This window comes from Gymnodraco acuticeps, unplaced genomic scaffold (genome assembly GCF_902827175.1).
Source record: "Gymnodraco acuticeps unplaced genomic scaffold, fGymAcu1.1, whole genome shotgun sequence".
Classification (NCBI taxonomy): Eukaryota; Metazoa; Chordata; class Actinopteri; order Perciformes; family Bathydraconidae; genus Gymnodraco; species Gymnodraco acuticeps.
Window position 1 is genome coordinate 83,893 of NW_022991390.1, and position 21,821 is coordinate 105,713.

The 21,821-nt window shown below is 41.6% G+C and overlaps 1 protein-coding gene across 1 annotated transcript; it reads left to right on the forward strand.

Moving 5' to 3' along the window:
* Positions 1-1,214: 1,214 nt before the first annotated feature.
* On the forward strand, positions 1,215-20,964 carry si:dkey-3d4.3 (ras guanine nucleotide exchange factor F). The gene is made up of 8 exons (XM_034241360.1): positions 1,215-1,292; positions 10,843-11,033; positions 12,705-12,787; positions 12,922-13,000; positions 13,725-13,771; positions 15,621-15,738; positions 16,493-16,682; positions 19,027-20,964. Exons 2-8 carry the CDS (start codon positions 10,865-10,867, stop codon positions 19,640-19,642), a joined length of 1,302 nt encoding a protein of 433 aa, XP_034097251.1. The 5' UTR covers positions 1,215-1,292; positions 10,843-10,864; the 3' UTR covers positions 19,643-20,964.
* The last annotated feature ends 857 nt before the right edge of the window (positions 20,965-21,821 follow it).

Consider the following 21,821-nt stretch of genomic DNA (forward strand, 5'->3'; position numbering starts at 1 on the left):
CTTCTGAAATTATGTTTATTTTTCATTAAAAAAAGAAAAAACATGTTTGCTGTAATGGTTTGATGTGAATGTGAGTTTTGTTATCCAAATCAATAAACATATTAATGTGTTAACTTAGCCCCAATGTTGTGTATTTACTAGAAGTGAACATTTTGAGAATATAAGCATTTCTTTAAAATGTTGTAATTAAAAGGAACCAAAGTTCAAACGTCAATGACATCTATGCCATTTAGACAAACTGGCTCTTTAAAAGTATTTGATGTACATAGGCCACATGTACAAGGTCTTAAACATAACTCTCCAACCATAAAATAATCCAATTAAAATGTTGTTTAAAGTTGTTCAAAGTCCAAGCTGTGGCAGCTAAAGCACTCTCAGTCTCATGTCGAAGTGCTGTCATGTGACTCCAGACGTGCTGCTCACCTGTGTGACTGTACTGACTCTAGCTGAGCCACAGATGCTCCTCAGTGATCCATCTTCACAGGCTCCTCCCCCTCACTGCAGCTGCCTTCACTGACTGATGGAAATACTGGGGATTCTCGCAATTCCACATGACAAAGATTGCAAAAAATGACATATCTTCCCAATTTCACAATACCAGCAGTGGAAGAAGTATTCCGATTATTTACCTAAGAAAAAGTAACATTACTACATTTTCAAATGTGAAAGTACTCATTATGCAGGGAGGAACATTTAAACAACACATATTAAATGATTGTATTTTATTATTATTACAAACAACAAAAAGTGTATCTCGAGCCGGTTTCTCAAAATTACCTACCCCACCTATAATATTAATTATTGACGCATAAATGTGTTCATCATTTTAATGTTGCATTTGGTAAAGATAGGGTGAATTTGAGATACTCTTTTTACTGTACTATTGAGTATCTTAACAGATAATAATTTATAGTGTATTAGTTGATTTAGATTTTTCATTAATAACCTAAATCAGCAAAGTCACTAAAGCTGTCAGATCAATTTACTGAGGTAATAAGTATACTTGCCTACAAAATGTAATGGAATAAAAGTACAAGTAGTATAATGTGAACATACTCAAGTAAAGAACAAGTACCTCAATGTTGTATATTATCTGTAATATAAATGTCATTGTTGGTATTGCTGTCACATTTATTTTCTTCCTTTAGGAGATTTATTTTGGATAACTTCAAGTTGTTATTTTCAAGACTTTTTAATTGAGATAGTGAGGATTACGAGCAGACCCTGAATGCAGCAAATGTACGTTTACAGGGAGACAGAAATCAGACCTAGAGGAGCAGTTTGGACATCTGGTAAGTAACGAAATCCTCTTTACAGTAAGTGTATACACGGAATGCCTGTCACACTATTTTACAAGTATACAATGTAATACGGATTGTACATTACGATGTCCCATCTTTTTTAGCATCGGATACCATCTGCTACCCGCAAAGAAGCTCTAAAAAAGTTCACCTCCTTATTTCCTCTTCTTCAACTTTACCGTTATTAACGCTGACAATGGTCAGGAGTCAGGACAATACAGGGACAGACGTACAGTAAGTTAAAACGAACAATATTTTGTATCAAGTAAGCTTCTAAATATAGTTAGTTGGTGGTGTTCCCCTGGTAACTGAGCCCTAAATGAACGGCTCTCATTCCTCTGTGCTTGTTCTGCGGTTGTCTAACGTTAGTGACGTTAACAGCTAGCGAAGCGTCGTAAACACATCTCGGTAGCATGTTAACACACTGGGTGGGGATAATAATTCAGATGGCATGGTTCATCTAAAAAGTCAATGACACTTTAGGTCATTTTACGTTGGCTAAGATAGAAGTTAGTCACACGCCGACCCAACTTCGTCAATGTCCGCCCCCTGAACTAATGCAAGAATACTAAAAGGGACCATCAACGTATGTACGCTTTAAAGTGAACACAGTCAGTTAACCAGTTAGCCTATAACGCTGCTACTTCTTTGAATACCTTGGATGTTTACTTAAGTTAATACAATAACAAAATAACATAAGCCTCTTTATTTAATATGATAATCTGCCTATTTTATTTTTCCTATCTTTTATATGCACTTTCCCATTTGTTGAAATAAGCAAATGGTAAAGACTATTTTGGTAGGCCTGTTGTATACCCTAAGAGTATCAAGTGAAATTACAATACACTCATAAATACATATTCGATAGTAGAAATATATATAAATATATTTACTTAAGTAAATAGCCTAGTAATAATAATATTATAATTATAATATTATTAATGGCAATATAATGCATTCTAATAAAACGACAAAAAAATACATCCTCAGAAATGTGGTTAAACATTTGAAAGGATGTTTTGTATTTATTTATTTAATTTAAATGATTAGTGGTCTTAATATGTTTATAAATTCCAACCTCAATTCACGCAGTTACACTGAAGATAACAATACAGAATCAATAGAACATTATAATAATGTATTTGAATGCTAGTCACTCTTCCAATGACCGAGGGCAGTATATTTGATATTCTTAATTTGTTCCTTTCTTATCTCACCAGATTTGATTTCCAATGGGTTATAAACACATCACAGTTATGTGACTTTTTGTCTTTGGCTTTGTTTATTTAACTGACCACATTGCTCTTTACACAATTAACACTCAGGTGTTTGAACAAGGCAGAGCGAGGTGTTTGGTCATGACCTCCGAGCTGTTTGCTCACGTAACCGGGTGATAAGATGAATTAGAGAAACCACCATGTTGTCCTGGAGAATAGAGAGGAGAGCATTGCACCAGCATGTGGAAAATAACTGTCACTCAAAAAGCAGAAATGTGAAACCACGCCTAACATGAAGTGTTTCTTCATTAATATTGTAAAAGCTTGTTAAAGTGAGTCATGGGCCGCTTCCTGAATGCAATCCTTGTCAAAAAGTTGAGGCTTTCTTGTTTTCAAAGGTCAAATGCAGCAACATGGAGCAGCTGGATTTTATTCTTCTTTCAAACTTTAGTTACTTTATAGATTCTGATTAATGATGAAATATAATCAAGTGTTAAATCAGACTTTAGTTCCACCTGGAGTAAATCCACCAGCTACCCTGCAGTATACAAAGTCATTCAGACTAGCTGCACCTTTACCAGCTTTGAGAACACTTTAATGATCAATCATTATAAAACATATCATATATATTATTCTGAAATGGACCAATCTGCACAAGGACTACTTTTACTGTCGCTACCTTAAGTGTATTTTTATGAGAATACTTTTCTACTTTTACATTTTGCCAGGCCAACCTGGAAGTAAGCATTGCAAGGGTTCCTTCAACAAAAAGCAATGGGATTTTTCACTTTTGAAATATTGCAGAAAATAAGATCTTTTGCAAACTCATATCTATGAAATGTCAAGTTTTTTTTTAATGATTCTTAATCATTCATGAAGCGCAAATGTGCTGAAGTCAAAAGCTAGCTTTGTAAACAAACAACGTCACAGTCACATGACTTAATGCAGTGGTTCTCAAACTTTTTCTGTCAGGCCCCCCCTTTGGAGAAAAAAAAAGTCGGGCCCTCCCAACACAAGTAGTCACGTAATGGGCCAAGTTAACATTTATTAAAATTAGGGCTGTCAAGTTAACGCGTTAATAACGCGTTAATGCAAAAAAAAATTAACGCCACTAATTATTTTAACAAGATTAACGCATGTGTATTTTTTTTCCTCGGCCGCCCCGTAGTTTCAGAGCGCATCGAGTTTAAAATACCATTTACAAGCTGATGCTGACAGCCCCGCTCCTGCTGCCCGCTTGTGGCAGACCACACTTCCACGCTCACCGGCAGGCACCGACTGGCTGTTGGGAGGACCGGGAGGGTGTGTGTATGTGTGGCCCGAGCGAGCGAGAGAGAGACCTTACGTGCATTGTTGTTGTTAGCATCTGGTGCTAGCTAGCTGCGCTAACGGATATAAGGAGCTGCTTAAATGAAAACAGAGGAGCGACATTTCGCCACAACTGCGCCGAGCACTTGACTTTATGCAGGAAGCCAGACAGTGGGACATTGTACGAGAAGTCAGCACACTCAGCACGGATAGTGCGCAACATGATTGCAGCGTCCAGGCAGCTCCGGTTCGAGCATACAGTATGCCTTGAGTTGCACATAGCTCCAATGATCACACACACACACACACACACACACACACACACACACACACACACACACACACACACACACACACACACACACACACACACACACACACACACACACACACACACACACACACACACACACACACACACCAGAGAGGTTCCAGGTTGAATTGAGGCGAATATTTGTAATGTTCAGAGGTTGTTGTGTTTAATATTCATGAGAATATTTGTCATTGTTCAAATGATAATAAACATTAGCATAAAGCATATTTGTCCACTCATATGTTGATAAGAGTATTACAAACTTGAAAAATATTCCTCTAAGGTACATTTAGAACAGATCAAAAATGTGCGATTAATTTGCGATTAATCGCGATTAACTATTTTAATCGACTGACAGCCCTAATTAAAATACATCAATATGAACGTGAGCATTCCTTTCAAAAAAATCACTTTGCTAGAACAGTGATAATAAAACAATGCTCCATAAGTCTGTGTGCTCAAAAAAAAAAACATAATACAATTGTGCAATCCCTTTGCTAGAACAATAAGTTATAATACTTTGCCACTTTGCAATCCGTGCGAAAAACTGAAAAGAAAGAAAATGCTGATATTTGGCAAAGTGTGTCTTCTTATCACAGCATTAGTGGCTGCAATGAGCCTGTTTGGCACTGCACATTTCTTCACAACGGGGTTGCAGGCTCAGTGGCGGCGCCAGAGATTTCTTTTGGGGGTGCTGTGGGGTAGCTTGACGTTTCATAGAGGGTGCTCAAACATTTAGGGTTTCCCGTTAATGTACCGGTCGCTACAGAGGAATGTTCTACTGCAACACTCCCCACACAAATACACAGTGTACCCGCGACTGTTACAATGAAGGCTCGAGGCATATAGGTGTAAGCAGGGGTAAAGTGCTATTTTTGTGTGGGGAGTGGCCCTCACATAGGGGGGTCCGTGGGCATGCTCCCCCGGGAGGATTTATTTTTAAATGTTGAAGTTGAAAGCATCAATCTGGTGCACTTTGAGAGCAAAATGAAGAGATCTATGGATACATCGCTCAACACCCATATGAAACAGAACTGTAAACAGATTTACTTTTTCTTCATGGATATTTTACAAATCACTCCCTTTTAAACTTTATTCTTGTTTTACTGTCATATAGTATTTCATACCTGTTTTTCATTTATTCTCTTATTTTTTTATAACTATAATGATCATATAAATGTGTGCCTCGGAAATAATTGTTTACATTAATGGTGACCAAAACGTTTGAGACCCACTGAGATAACAATGAGAGTCCTTTAGCTCACTGAGTCTCTCAGTCTGACAGGAGAGGACTCTCCTCCACCTTGTTGTGGAAAAAGCTCCTTATATCCGTTAGCGTAGCTCGCTAGCACCAAAGCAACAACCAACGATCTCCGGTACGGTGCCTCTCTCTCTCTCTCTCTCTCCTCTCTCTCTCTCCTCTCTCTCTCCTCTCTCTCTCTCTCTCTCTCTCTCTCTCTCTCTCTCTCTCTCTCTCTCTCTCTCTCTCTCTCTCCTCGTCCTCTCCTCTCTCTGTCTCTCGCTCTGCGCACGCACGCACACAAAATGGCTCGTTCCACACACACACAGAGCCGAGCTTGAATGAAACACAGAGACCCAGACGTACAGTACTTGTACTGTACTGTATCATATTATTTTAGAATCAATAATTTTTCAAATAATGATTTCCTTTGGCACAGTTATACAATACCGTGTTGCAGGTACAGCTGTGTTTTGGTAGATTTTGGCTCTATAATGATGGTGTCATGACCTTGAACACTCCATTTTATAATGTAACTACTACTAAATGTAACCATTTTATCCACAACAAATTATATAAAATCGTTATTTTTTATCTCAAGAACGTTGACATCTGTCTCAGTGTTGCTCTGATTGCCAAACATATTTTAAATACATTACATCAACTAAGTTATCAAATAAAACCACAATAATGAATAATCAAGACTGGCACTCTTTACTGCACAAAACATTTAGCCACAGGAGAGCTTCTCCCCAGAGCCAGGCTTCACTGTGTGTGTGTGTGTGTGTGTGTGTGTGTGTGTGTGTGTGTGTGTGTGTGTGTGTGTGTGTGTGTGTGTGTGTGTGTGTGTGTGTGTGTGTGTGTGTGTGTGTGTGTGTGTGTGTGTGTGTGTGTGTGTGTGTGTGTGTGTGTGTGTGTGTGTGTGTGTGTGTGTGTGTGTGTGTGTGTGTGTGTGGTGTGTGTGTGTGTGTGTGTGTGTGTGTGTGTGTGTGTGTGTGTGTGTGTGTGTGTGTGTGTGTGTGTGTGTGTGTGTGTGTGTGTGTGTGTGTGTGTGTGTGTGTGTGTGTGTGTTACCCCCCCCGACACCAGGTCCCAGCCTGGTACAGCCTTAACAACTGACCCTGTACTGTAACACACAACAGCTCCTCGTGCCATGTGGCAGTCTGCCAGTGTAGGAGCTACAGTAGTTAAATACAGGTGATCAGGTATCATCCATGGGCTCATTCATTCCTATGAAAGTTGCCCAGTGGCACATGAAGCAAAAATGGCCTGACTCTAGTACAAAAATACTTGGATTCTATAGAGAGTAGTGTTGTCACGATACCAACATTTTGGTTTTCGATACCGATACCAAGTCAATAATTGCGATTCCGATTCTTTTTCGATACTTTACTTAAAAAAAGGGAAACAGTCTTAAATGTAATTATTGTGCTTTATTTCACACCAGAACCATAACCATAACACAAACTTTTAAACAATGAGAACAATAAACAAAATAAATGACAAGAATTCGTCTTAAATAAAATTAAAACATGTCTCACAGACAGGCCTCGTGGTGTCCGTAGGCTTGCCCTCACTGTCAGAGATATTGCTCAAATACTTCCACATTTCGCTTCTGGCGTCTTTTGTGTCAACAAGCCGAGGCGCAGCGGCAGTTGCACTCCCACTTGCAGCCATGCTTCTCACTTTCTCACATGCTCTGGCAGCTAGCGCGTGGCCGCGTGCACGAGAGAGGGGAGGCACTTAGAGCGTGCTTGAGAGGGGAGGCACTTAGAGCGTGCTTGAGAGGGGAGGGACTTAGAACGTGCTTGAGAGGGGAGGGACTTAGAGCGTGCTTGAGAGGGGAGGGACTTAGAACGTGCTTGAGAGGGGAGGCACTTAGAGCGTGCTTGAGAGGGGAGGCACTTAGAGCGTGCTTGAGAGGGGAGGGACTTAGAACGTGCTTGAGAGGGGAGGCACTTAGAGCGTGCTTGAGAGGGGAGGGACTTAGAACGTGCTTGAGAGGGGAGGGACTTAGAACGTGCTTGAGAGGGGAGGGACTTAGAGCGTGCTTGAGAGGGGAGGGACTTAGAGCGTGCTTGAGAGGGGAGGGACTTAGAACGTGCTTGAGAGGGGAGGCACTTAGGGCGTGCTTGAGAGGGGAGGGACTTAGAGCGTGCTTGAGAGGGGAGGGACTTAGAACGTGCTTGAGAGGGGAGGCACTTAGAGCGTGCTTGAGAGGGGAGGCACTTAGAGCGTGCTTGAGAGGGGAGGGACTTAGAACGTGCTTGAGAGGGGAGGCACTTAGAGCGTGCTTGAGAGGGGAGGGACTTAGAGCGTGCTTGAGAGGGGAGGGACTTAGAACGTGCTTGAGAGGGGAGGGACTTAGAACGTGCTTGAGAGGGGAGGGACTTAGAACGTGCTTGAGAGGGGAGGGACTTAGAACGTGCTTGAGAGGGGAGGGACTTAGAGCGTGCTTGAGAGGGGAGGGACTTAGAGCGTGCTTGAGAGGGGAGGGACTTAGAGCGTGCTTGAGAGGGGAGGGACTTAGAACGTGCTTGAGAGGGGAGGGACTTAGAGCGTGCTTGAGAGGGGAGGGACTTAGAGCGTGCTTAAGAGGGGAGGCACTTAGAGCGTGCTTGAGAGGGGAGGGACTTAGAACGTGCTTGAGAGGGGAGGGACTTAGAGCGTGCTTGAGAGGGAAGGGACTTAGAGCGTGCTTGAGAGGGGAGGCACTTAGAGCTTGCTTGAGAGGGGAGGGACTTAGAACGTGCTTGAGAGGGGAGGGACTTAGAACGTGCTTGAGAGGGGAGGGACTGCAGGCACGGCTGCAGTGCAGGGAGTGGAAGCAGAGCGCTGAACACACACGGCTCTTATTAAAACGGCGCTTTCTCACCGGAGCACTTTTCCCCGTCATTCTTAAAGTACCGATACTAATGAAACGGAGGAATCGTAACGTTTTTAACGGCAGGGTATCGCGGTACCTTTCAAGTATCGGTACACCGTGCAACACTAATAGAGTGGCGAAGTCACGCCCATCTACTTCCGGTCCATGGGACCTTATTTGGGAAAAATAATGTATTGAAGTCAAAGGAGAGAGAAAGATTATCTTTCGACCCCGTTTGAATTGTGCCACAAATTACACATATGATGTTTGTCAATCTTAAAAAATAATTTCCAAGTCAAAAAAGTCACAGTTTGTCGTAAAACTGTTGAAATATAAGACTATGAAAAATAAGCAACTAGAAAGACTACAAATCCCAGAGTCCCGGTCCCGCATGCTGGCTCTCAGGAACCGACTAACTCCCCTTGTGTGTATGTGCAGCTCTCAACGTGCCCAGACTTGGAGTGATTTTCACCTCGTTTAATACTTTCCGCCTCGTTCTGAAAGAAAGAAGTGAAATGTTCAACGTGACGGCCGTCTTGGTGTGTGGTGCGAGACGGGAGATGTAGTTCATTGAGATTCGTGGATTCATCTTCCTATTATACACACATGCATTTCCAAACATTTGGACTACTTATGTTGTAAATGTATTATCTTTTCAATTTACACACGGCATCTATTGCACGTCTGTCCGTCCTGGGAGAGGGATCCCTCCTCTGTTGCTCTCCCTGAGGTTTCTCCCATGTTCCCTTTAAACTGTGGGTTTTCTCCGGAGGTTTTTCCTTGTACGATGTGAGGGTCTAAGGACAGAGGGTCTAAGGACAGAGGGTCTAAGGACAGAGGGTCTAAGGACAGAGGGTGTCGTATTGTCATACTGATATTCTGTACAAATAAAACTGTGCTGTTGTATTTACTGTATAGTGTCCTTACTGTAAGGTAATTATTATATGTACAGCACTTTGGCTCGTTTAAAAATGTGCTATATAAATAAAACTTGATTTGATTAATTAAATGTGTTACGTCAACAAATGTCACATAACTGTATTAGGTTAGTTGAAAGCAATACTATTAAGTTGAACCTAATAAAACCATATTATTGCTTTCTACTAACCTCATACAGTTATGTGAGATCTGTTGTCATAATACATTTAATGAAAGTCAACGTTTCAGTTTCTTCAGTGTACCTGACGCTCGTTTTCTCAGCACGATGGTGGTTTGCTGAAGCAGGACGTTTGTGTGGTGGATCAGTGCTGTGTTCTCGGCTCTTCTTTAGCACAACACTGTGATCAAGGTCACTGATGCAAACACAGATCACATATTAAGAGTGCAGCTGGGCAATATTTGACTTGCTCCAACGCGATTCCCACGCTATAAAGTCCTACAGGGATGATGTCGTTTTGTTGGCTAACCAGGAAGTGGAGGACTCACTCCTGCAGCACAGTGTGTCAGACACTAACCCCGCTGGACTGCTTCTGTTGTGTTTTTGTTGTTACACATCATCGCTAGAAAATGACCAGGAGGGCTGTGTGATACTACTTTTCCCAACTTCAAAATGTCATTTTTAAAGTTGTGTGTTGGTTGTTATTTGTAGAAAAAGAAGAACAAGTCAGTCATGAATCTTTATCTATCTCCCCTAGTAGTACATTCAATTTCAACACAGTGTTTCAAACACACAGTACAAGTATATAGGTGCACATGAACATGCATGTTTTGTTATACAAGACACAGTACAAATACACACAGGTGCACACATGCATTGCACATGTATTTTGTAGAGGTCCAGAGCGGAAAGGCAGCCAGTCGGAACCTGCGCCAGGGAGCAGTTAGGGGTTCGGTGCCTTATTCAAGGGCACCTCGGCAGGGCCCAGGAAGTGAACTGGCACCTCCAGTCCACTCTGTGCTTTTATTGGTCCAATCGGGACGTGAACCCTAGTCTCCACAGACTGAGCCACGGTCGCCCAACCAAACTGACCTACAGTCAGTAAACTAATGAAGAGTGGTGCAGGAGTGAGTCCGAACATGTGGAAATAACTTGTTTCATTTTTGATTGTGTTTTTGGGGAGAGGCCTGATATAAAGTGTATAATATGTGGTTACCACAGGTTTAAGAGATGTTCACGATTTCTCTGATGACGTCAAATACATCAGTACATACACCACTGGTAAACGTCTGATGCTTCTATGTGTCATTAAAAACAACAGTTTACAAGTGACTAAATTAAACTACTAAACGTCATCACGCTGCAAGCTTAGCGGTGGTGATGTCATGTGACCATGATATAGTCAGTTTATAGAGTTAGCTTTTTACTTCTAGTGATTGCATTTAAGCTTCATCTGTTGTGGTGTACATGAAGGTATCATAAACGTGTGTTTGCCAAAGAGCTCATTTTCTGCAATATTCTGAAATCCAATGTAAGAATCCCATTGCTTGTAGTAGAGGGAGCCCTGTTGTGATGCTAACTTATGTGTCAGCCTACAACAATACATCCTTATTGCACCACTCCATAGGGGGTGTAATAGAAGGCTGTATGAAAACAGACTTGGTTAAAGGTGCATTTATTACATTATGTGCTAACTTTTCTCAAATATTGCTTCATTTAGAAAATGGTCATGAGCGCAGAGGATGCAGGACATGAGTGAGAGTGGTCCCTGCCTGTGGACGCGGCTCCCCCACAGCAGCCGGACCCCCTGTGACCGCTACAAGCACGCATGCTGCAGCTCTGGTGGACATGTCTACATCCTGGGAGGACGAGACAACAGCAGTCTGAGGGACTTCTGGAGGTACAGCGTAGGTAAGGGCTACACACAGCTACTGTCCACTTTACCTTAGTGCCCTCAAGGAGGATTTTACTACTGGATGACAAAAATAATACAGGACTGTACCGAATACTTTGAAGCTAAATATATTGTTTTTTATAAATTCCAATTACTCAAGACCATTGTAAAGTCAACGTTAATAGAAAAGAGATAGATGTAATCGTTTTCAAAACATGTTTTTTTCAACAACGTATTCAGCTTCAATTTACATTAGTTTGCTCTCCGCCGTGCTGCACTCAAAGGAAGACACAAACCTGTATTAACGTGGTGGTCTAAGCATCAATACAGCATAAATGACGTCATCAAATACAGAGATTTGCGTCATTCGAAAAAACTCAATCGAATTTCATTTGGTACGTTCTAAAAAAATCCAATCAAAACAAAAATATGAATGTAATACAGATGTTAGGAAGCATTTTATTGTATGCATTATGTAGAAAATGGATTTGTATGATAGTACAAATAGGGTTGCAAAATTCCGGGAATTTTCAAAGATGGAAACTTTCCATGGGAATTTAAGGAAATAAACAGGAATTTAAGGGAATAAACGGGAATTTAAGGGAACAAACAGGGAATAAACAGGAATTTAAAGGAATAAACAGGGAATTTAAGGGAACAAACAGGAAATAAACAGGAATTTAAAGGAATAAACAGGGAATTTAAGGGAATAAACAGGGAATTTAAGGGAATAAACGGGAATAAACAGGGAATAAACAGGGAATTTAATGGAATAAACGGGAATAAACAGGGAATAAACGGGAATTTAAGGGAATAAACGGGAATGAACAGGGAATTTAAGGGAATAAACAGAGAATTTAAGGTAATAAACGGGAATAAATGGGAATTTAAGGGAATAAACAGGGAATTTAAGGGAATAACAGGGAATTTAAGGGAATAAACAGGGAATTTAAGGGAATAAACGGGAATTTAAGGGAATAAACGGGAATTTAAGGGAATAAACAGGGAATTTAAGGGAATAAACGGGAATTTAAGGGAATAAACGGGAATTTAAGGGAATAAATGGGAATTTAAGGGAATAAACAGGGAATTTAAGGGAATAAACGGGAATTTAAGGGAATAAATGGGAATTTAAGGGAATAAACGGGAATTTAAGTGAATAAACGGGAATTTAAGGGAATAAATGGGAATTTAAGGGAATAAACGGGAATTTAAGGGAATAAATGGGAATTTAAGGGAATAAACAGGGAATTTAAGGGAATAAATGGGAATTTAAGGGAATAAACGGGAATTTAAGGGAATAAACGGGAATTTAAGGGAATAAACGGGAATTTAAGGGAATAAATGGGAATTTAAGGGAATAAACGGGAATTTAAGTGAATAAACGGGAATTTAAGGGAATAAATAGGTATTCATCTAGTACAGTGTTTCTCAAACTTTTTCATACCAAGGACCACTTGAGTGAAACTTAAGCTCGCTCCATTTCTGAGATATTCCCACAAGAGTGCGGACAACTTTAATTAATTAATTAATTTAAAATATGGAATATTTCCAAAATTCCCCAGCTTAACTTCCCATGGAAATGTACCGGAAATATCCTGTCCTTTGCAACCCTAAGTACAAAGGACAGGAAAGATGGGTAGTGTTGCAAGATCCCGACTTATCAAACTCATTTTGCAACATTTCAGTTTGTGACGAGTGGACAGAGTTAGCCTGCACCAGTGACGCTGCACCAGAAGAACTAGAGGAACATTCTATGGTGGCTCATGAGGTACAAACTCATCAAGTGGATTTGTATGTATTACTTGTATTGCCATAACAAGCATAAAGGATCTTATGTTGCTTGTATCTCTGCTGATATCCCCGATGTGTCAGTGTGTGAACATTACGCTGTGACGTCCTCAGGGCTTCCTGTACGTGTTTGGAGGACTGCTGGATTCTGCATACACCAAGTGGAGATGTCCCCTCTGGGTGTTTGACATTGGTGAGTTTCACTGTGGAGGTGGTGCAAACCTGTTGCTGCATGTCAGTTCCACCCCACGCCTCCAACCCCCACTGATAATATTACTGCAGCGCTAGAGTTCAGAATTATAGATGAAAATGTATATTTTTCTGGAACAAAAAGTCATAATATTATTAAACAACATAAAAATGAAATGTATGCTGAGAAATGCTAACCATGTAAACAGTGGTTTCTGCTGTTGATTAGCTACACTGTGATTCAGCTGTGACTCCATAACAGGACATGCTTCCTGCTGTACAAATACCACAACCTGTTGGTTCCTGTGTGTGTGTGTGTGTGTGTGTGTGTGTGTGTGTGTGTGTGTGTGTGTGTGTGTGTGTGTGTGTGTTGTGTGTGAGAACAGTTATATGTTTGCATCTGTTTTGCAACAGCTAGTGTATTGTCCTTGAGATTGGCTTGTGATGTATGTCAGATACAGTATACAGTACAGTATATGTAGCAGATGTGTACACAATTGTATTATTAAAATACTCATGTATGGACTCTCACATTGTTTCATATGATGTTCTGTTTATTAAAACCAAGGGTATTTGTACAATAGTAATTGTAAATATGTGTACAGCGTGCAAACGTGTGTTTATTTAGGTGATTTTTCACATTCCATTTTCCACTTGTTTGGATACGGTTACATGTTTTTGAGCTTGTTTTGAACTAAGTTCCTCTGTTTTCCTGTGTTGTGTTTCAGCTCAGCAGAAGTGGGTGCACTGGCAGAGCAAGAAGTGCTCCCCTCAGGTACACAGCGCCTGTCATGGGGAAACTCTTTCAAACGTTTCTTTTTTTAGCATCGTTAGCGACAACAGAATGTAACTAGTTAGATCCCCTTTCCAAGTGATCATACACTGCATATCAATCATGACAACAAATGATAGAATGACATGTATCACGTTATGATACATTAGAGCAGGGGTTTTCAAAGTGTGGGAAGGTGAGCCTCCCCTCAGAGAACATAAGAACAGCCCCCCCATTATTATTATTAATATTGTTGTTGTTGTTGCTATAATGCAGCGGTATTCAATTGCATTTCAAACAGGTCCAGTAAGAGAACATGTCATTGAATGCTCTGTTTTCGCTGTCTACCTTTCTCTCTTTTGAGCACGCCATTTGAAATGACTCCGACTGTTTCTCTCTTCTTGTCTCGTCTCTCTGTGTGTTTGAATCTATCGTGCTGACTCACTGACTGCACCGATTTGATTGGCTGAGTAGCGTCACCTCCTTAAAACATGAAACAATAACTTTTTTAAACCTTTTTATCTTTGTTTTTGTTTTTGTTTACATTTTCAACATGGTGGATAAATCCTTCTATGCTCCCGGAAACACACTGAACGTCATCTTTGCCTCCTTATTACACTCGGCCCTACTTTAGTGGGAACAATGAGTCTGCGTCTTTGAAGCGCACAGGCGGATGATGCGGGGATGCAATGTAGACGGGAATACACGCAGATCCTCCTCTGGCTGCAGCCTTGACCCGCACTTGCTTTTAATCTAAGTCAATGTGGAAAACCCGCACTCACACAGGGAGGTGGAGGTGGAGGGAATGAGCACTTTTACAGCCTGTTTGGCGAGGTGGGGGAACTGGGTCTCCACAGACAGCCAAAAGTGTGCAAGTGACGTTTTCTGCCAGACGCTGTCTCCGCTCTCACTTTAGGTAACTTCACTAACAATCGATCCATGTTGCGGCTCGCATAAAGTTAGCTGAAGTTAACTAGCTAGATTTCACTGCTTCTCGTTAGCTCTCTGGCGCCCCCTGGGGAGCCGCGCCTCACACTTTGAAAACGGCTGCATTAGAGAATGGATTTGCAAATGTAAATAAAATGATGGTGAACAGCACCATGCCCACTCTCAGGTAAAGTAGTTCCTCCGTGGAAGTTGGCCTGTTTTAAATGCTAAATCAGGTGGATTTATAATATAGTGTAATGTAGCTTTTTCATTATTTGCAACCCCTCAAAGGGCATTTACATATTCAACTTAGAATTCATACATTACTAAGATCCAAAAACACTCACACACTGTCAGCCATCAGGAGCCATTTGGAGTTGGGTATCTTGCCCAAGGACACATTGACATGTTAACTGCAGGGGCTGGGGGTCAAACTGCTCAACCCCCTGAGCCACAGCCTCTTTCCTCTTCAGCAGCAGTTTCTTTGAACAAGTAGCAGAAACACTGCCGTCATGTCTTCAGCAGTAGCAACTAACAAAGCTAAAACTCATTGTCACCAAGGAAGAAAGGTGTGGTAGTCGTAAACAAAAATCAGGACTTCATTGATTAGTGTGTTCGTGGTAATCTTTTGGAGGATGAGCTCAATGACAGTCCTTGGATCCTAACAACACAAATGTAGAAGCGTTCAAAAAACACTAGTGATAATAGACTCCTGGGATTTGTGTGTGTGTGTGTGTGTGTGTGTGTGTGTGTGTGTGTGTGTGTGTGTGTGTGTGTGTGTGTGTGTGTGTGTGTGTGTGTGTGTGTGTGTGTGTGTGTGTGTGTGTGTGTGTGTGTGTGTGTGTGTGTGTGTGTGTGTGTGTGTGTGTGTGTGTGTGTGTGTGTGTGTGTGTGTGTGTGTGTGTGTGTGTGTGTGTGTGTATAGAGCCAGCCCACCAACAGGAAGGGCCACAGTGCCGTGGTGCTGGGCTCCTCCATGCTGCTGTACGGAGGTATCATCGACATGAAGGGAACCTCACAGGACTTCTGGAGTCTGGATTTTGGTGAGTTTGACGTTTCTTTATTCCCACAAGAGGAGGAAACACTCATAGATGTTTGCAGCATAAAGCGAACCCAAGTTGTCAGACACATTTACACGACAACAGGGACCAAGCCTCCTGATTTTCAGCCTCACCTAAAACAGTCGCCTGAGATGTCAAAAATGTGATTTGATGTAATTACTACATGTTCTGTTCTCTGAGAAAAGGATATGGCAGACAAACAGCAAAGAAGAATAATGTTCTTTAATACACTGTATTATATTCCCGATACATCGGAAGATACACGTTTGGCTTCCTCTAATATATCATCTTTGACTAAATATTTTAGAAAAGTACACTGAAAAAACTGAACCGTTGACTTTAATTAAATGTATTAAGTCAACACATTTCATATGAGGTTACTTGAAAGCAATAATATTAAGTTGAACCTATTTAAATGTATTATTATTGCTTCCAACTAACCTTATACAGTTATGTGAATTCTGTTGACATAATACAATCGACATAATGCATAGTAATGTTTGATTTGAAATGTTAGTTTTTTGAACAGTTGAATGGAAGAGGTAAAACTGAAACATGTTGTCATTTGCAAATGCCTTCAGATATTTCAAGTTTCCGTTGTGAAGATAATTGCCAGTTATTGTACAATGAATGAAGTGTAACATCGGTGGAAGGAGCTTCTCATTGCGCTCATCACACCAAACAGTGTCCATATTGTGACAGTAACATGTATGTGTTTACTTGTTCCTCATGACAGACTCCATGGCCTGGTCCCTGCTGAGCGGCTCTCAGCAGGCCTCACTGGGCCCCGGCCCCCGACACAGTCACTCAGCCGTGGCCCACCAAGGCTGCATGTACCTGTTCGGGGGCCTGAAGGGCCTGCGGGAGCAGAGAGACTTCTGGAAGTGGGACTCCTGCAGCCACATGTGGAGTCCCCTCAGAAACAAGTGAGAAGTCACATGATCCGTCAGTCTGTCCTCTACGGGGGGGCGCTTTAGGTCCACAGCTAAAAACACCACTGACGCAAAACACTTGTACTGTGTTTAATCAAATATACAGAGTTAGTTTAAAAACAAATATTTTAATGTTTGTGCTTATAATGTACTTACGGTACATACATGTCATTTGTTAGACGCTTTTATCCAAAGCGACTTACATACATTCAGTACTGTAGAGAATCCCCACAGGAGCAATCTGGGGTGAAGTGTCCCAGGGACACAACGACATGCTGACCGCAGTGGGACTCGAACTTGCTATCCCCTGATTCGAAATCCAGCACACTACCCACTGAGCCACAGCCTCCGGTGTATATAGACATAAATATCTACAATTTAAAAAAATGTAATACATGTTTTATTCTATAGGTGGACATGTAAGAGCTTTGTCCATGTAAGCAGAAACTATTTTTTGTGGGTTCCCAAAATGCTCTCGTAGCAAGGTCTTTACTTATGTTGATATAATCTTGTTTGACAGAGGCTTCCACATTTTGCCCAGAGTGTTTGGAGACATGAGACATAGTATCGTGGTGTTTATTAGCATAGTTGTCTCATAGTTTTAGAAAGCCATTGCTTAACGTCCTCAATAAATCCATCGTTGCATTTAAGTACGTTGGTAAACCATGTATTTTGTTTTTTCTGTTCCTCCATAAGAAGTAAAGGGATTATAGACTCATGCAACTTTGTGGTTTCTTCACCCGTTTGAATGAAATTCCCCTGTTGAGTTTTTAATTGTGGGGCATTTTCATCCTTTTGCATGAGACCCTTCATTGCCTTGATCACACTTTTCACTTTGAGAACCTTTGATGACGCTCTTTCTGGAGCCTTTCCATTTGATTTCCCAATGCCTTAACCAGCGACTTTGATTCCTCTCTTTTGTCCATCAATGTTTGACACATTGACCTCAGAGCTCGATTTTGATTCGCATTTGGCATTTTCCATTAAGTGAGCATACCAACAATATTACAATCCACGCAGCCAAGTCAATCAGTCAATACAACTATTTACTGCTGTAAATAGAATAACCACAAGCAATAGATAAACCGCGAGCAGCAAAACCAACACAAGCAAGCAACGAGTCCCCAATGGGAACTTGCCGTCCGTGTCGATGGCTATCTGGCTTCACCTCGTAGCAGCAGGCCTCTGCTTTCTTGTGCCCTACTCCAATAAAACGGTGATCTTGGTGTTTGAATGTTTCCTTTAAAGGTGGGGAAGGTAATTCACTTCAGAAACACTTTTAGTTATATTCCATGGAATGCTCTTAACATCCGATAGCAATGAATATCTGAAGTGCTTTGACAATAAATCCATACAAAATGTCATCTGTGGAAGCCGTAGTTCTGTAAAAAGCACGACCAATCATCTGAGCCGGCCCGGCTAAAGTAACTGGATGGCCTACCTGCCTGTCAGCCTTCCATCGGTGCACAAACTTATCTCGTGCCCTCATTGGTCATGTGCGCGTTCGTGTGTGTTGGAGGAGGGGCTCTGGAAGGAAGTAGCAGATTTCTTCCGGCTGTGTATTTTTCAAATTCTAGCGCACTCGAGCTGGTTTCTCCAAAATGACCTACCCTACCTTTAAGGTCCACAGCGTTCCAGACCGATCCAAGGAATCCGCTATAAGCATCCAATTTCCATAGACCAACGCTGCAGTTGACATGTTTTCTGTTGACATTGTTGCGCCTATAGGCAGTCCAATAAAAGCGGCCAGCAAGGGGCTAAACACGGGAAGATGAACACTTTCAGACACAAATGCTCCACTCCTTCCGTTCTGTTTAAACTTGTATAGCAGGAGAAACAGAAGCGCCGATAACCATTGCCATGCCACTGATGGTTAGGGATATTGCGGTGGAAAAATGTTGCAGGATTTCAGTATGCATTTGTGGTAAACAGAACGTTTACGACTCACCCCCTCTCTCTCCATACAAAAGCACTCTGAGCAGGTGAGTGCAGCCAGGTTAAACAACCTCTTACCCCACCCCAAACCCCAGTGCACGCCCACCACCAATAATACTTCAAAAATACCTCATAATAAATAGAAACACATTAACCTTAAACGTGGCCTTAGAGGACATTTGTGTACACAACCTTAAATCTGCACAGCTTCTCTTTTTTCATAACAATTCATTATTAAATTAAAAATGATCATCATTTAATTGTAAAGGTTTTTTATAATAGTTTTAATTTGTTGGTTGTTTTTCTTACACTTTATCTTCTTTAACTGTGTTTCTGTATGCACCATATACAGCAGGGGAAATAAAGCTGATTCTGTGTTCCTACCTCTGCTTCACTCCCCCAGGTCCGGCCCCTCCAGACTGAGGGGCCACTCCGCGGTGGCCTACAGGGACAGCATGCTTCTGTTCGGGGGGGGCGAGAGCCAGAACTCTCCACAGAACTGCCTCTGGAGGTACCACTTCAGCAGCCAGTCCTGGGGGCAGGTAGCCACGCTCCCAGGCTCCAACCCCCCCCACAAGATTCACCACTGCTGCACCGGGCTGGGGGCCAGCTACAGGTCTGACAGCAGCAGCCCTCCCCCCAGCTCAGAGCTCCAGCCCGGGCTGCTGGACGGGAAACTGAGGCCCTTCAAGAACAAGTGCTTCCCTGCACAGCTCACCTTCCTGGGGTCGGAGGGGGCCATCGAGCTGGAGACCTTCAGCTGCTACAGGGGCACGACACAATGCTCCAAACAGGACTACATCAGAGAGAGCTTCACGGTCACTGAGCCCCCGCTCATCCAAAACTGTCTGACCTTTGAGAACAAGGCTGTGAGGAAACAGTGGAGCCGCACCGAGGAGGAGGAGGAGGAGGTGGTGGTAGCTCAGCATCTGCCTGACTTGCTGCTGGTGCTGGGGGGGAGACCCTGCTCCAGGGCCAGTCCTATCTCCGTATGGCATATGACTCTCACTGACTCGTAACTAACATACAAACTAGTGTACAGTACAAACATGTCGGCTGTACGATCAACAACACCAGTGTTATATCACCAGGCGTCAGCTCACATGCTGTGAATAAGGACATATATATTTTCATAATATTATCGTTTTGAGTTTCAATGTTTTGCGGCTTTCCTTTATGCAGTGATCAAATGAAATATAGAAACATTTAAAGAAAAGCGTCACATTATTTCAGTTGTTGAACAAAGAGCATTAGTACGATAGTGAAGAAACACAGCACACACGGTGTTATCTTCCACTGCCTGATCCCCACAGGCTGTTAGACATATTGCACAATTCATTTATTAGGAACTGCAAACATGGAGCTGATAATAATGCAATAAGACCTGGATTACACACGATGGCGCCAGAGCTCAATTTATAGATCTCCATAGAATGTATTGATTTAATACCTTTGTTGCAAACATTATTTAAAGAATAGAGTGATTACATACAAATTCGTATAATTACAACAACTTAATATTGTGTGTATTTTTGCACTAAATCAAAAGGAACAATTTGGAGTTGTGGTTATTTACATGTTGTTATGATTGTACTGGTCCGGCCCATGAGATCCAATGTGGCGTTATGTGGCCCCTGAACTGAGATGAGTGGGACTCCCCTGGATTATAACATATCTCTGCATTTTGATATTAAATGTCCACAATTTGTTGGCCTAAAATCAAATGAACAGTGCTTTCAAATCACTACACTCATTGTTATTACATTGCTCTCCTGTCCAGCTGTATTTCAGAAACCTTTTCTTCACAAACATTCATTTTACACGGAAAATCGTGGAATGATTTTCTGCTTTCACCAAATCTGAGTTTGACCATCAGGCCTGCAAACATTCTATCAAGTGTCCACCTTGAAAGTCAAAAAGCTTAACTCATGAACTGATACAGCTCTGTGTGCTTTTACAGGGATGCATTCACAAACGCTAACATCAAGTTAAAGAAATGGTTGTTGTACATGGTGTGTAGTTGCCAGGTGCTGCAGGTTCAACTCAAAGAGTCAAGTCGATGTGTGAAGTGAAACATCTGAATGGTCTCTCTCCCTTTACAGGCTCAACGAGCTGTTTCCATGGCTGTTTCCATGGCATCTACGTCCATACGTTCGTGCGTGCAACTTAGTATCGTATGTTTGCCAAATATGATTTCATTTCATATTATTTTCAGTTGTTGTCCCCTCCTTCCATTCAGTAGCCTGAGTCTGGAGGTTCTAGGACATCTGGCTTATTTTCTTTTTTGTTGTGCTTCTTTGGCTTTGTTTCATTGTGCAAATAAAGAAAATCATAAACATTCTCAGGTGATGTGTGCTTGTCTTCAGACTCAGATACGTTATATAGAACATCCTTGTAAACCCATAGATTTCAAATCAATCGGGACTGTCAATGATTGACACACAGCTGTCAATCATCTGTGTGTCTCAGCCCTCCAGCAGTCTCTTCATCAGCCAGTTTAAGGGTCAAATGTTACCTTGTAGTTCTTTGTTTACATTTTAAGAAAGGATTTCATTACAAGGCATACATCACAAACAGACAGATACATCATCTACATAACAAACCACAAGTCAGGAAAAAAGAAAAAACGCAAATGAACTTATAAGGTATAGTTTACTCATAATGGATAAAACATTAAGATGCATACATACTGTCAGATCCTATCCACCTGGTCTTCATTAATGTTGTGTGGTCTATCATTTACACATTTGACCCATCTCTCATCAAAGATATGAACCTGGTGGCTGCTTCTCATGGTTCATTTCTCCCTTCCATAAATCTCATTCATTATATTCTTCCATAGTGAGTTCATTCAGTTCTTATCTTTTAACCAATTTCTTGTACTTGTTTAATAATTACTATTCTTATTGTCAGGGAATAATTTCCATAGCTGTTTACCTTTCGCCCTCTGACACAGCTGACCAACCTTGAGCAGCCGCTATCTCCCATACGGAGGGGCTGCCCTAGCATTGTGTTGTTGTTACCAGTTTATGACCGGGCAACTGTCGGTCAGAGATAGTTATTGTTGTGGGACACCTGGAACACATCCTTCTCGGGGTTAGATGACCCCGAGCCATAAGAGACAACAACTGTGATTCAGTGTCCTCAGCTGTTTAGTCTATTGAGGAATGTTGATTATTACACTCTGAACCAGTAGCG

Coding starts and splice junctions, on each gene's coding strand:
- si:dkey-3d4.3 (XM_034241360.1), top strand. CDS start 10,865: ATGCAGGACATGAGTGAGAGTGGTCCCTGCCTGTGGACGCGGCTCCCC. Junction 15,739..16,492: donor CTTCTGGAGTCTGGATTTTG/GTGAGTTTGACG, acceptor TCCTCATGACAG/ACTCCATGGCCTGGTCCCTG. Junction 16,683..19,026: donor TGGAGTCCCCTCAGAAACAA/GTGAGAAGTCAC, acceptor TCACTCCCCCAG/GTCCGGCCCCTCCAGACTGA.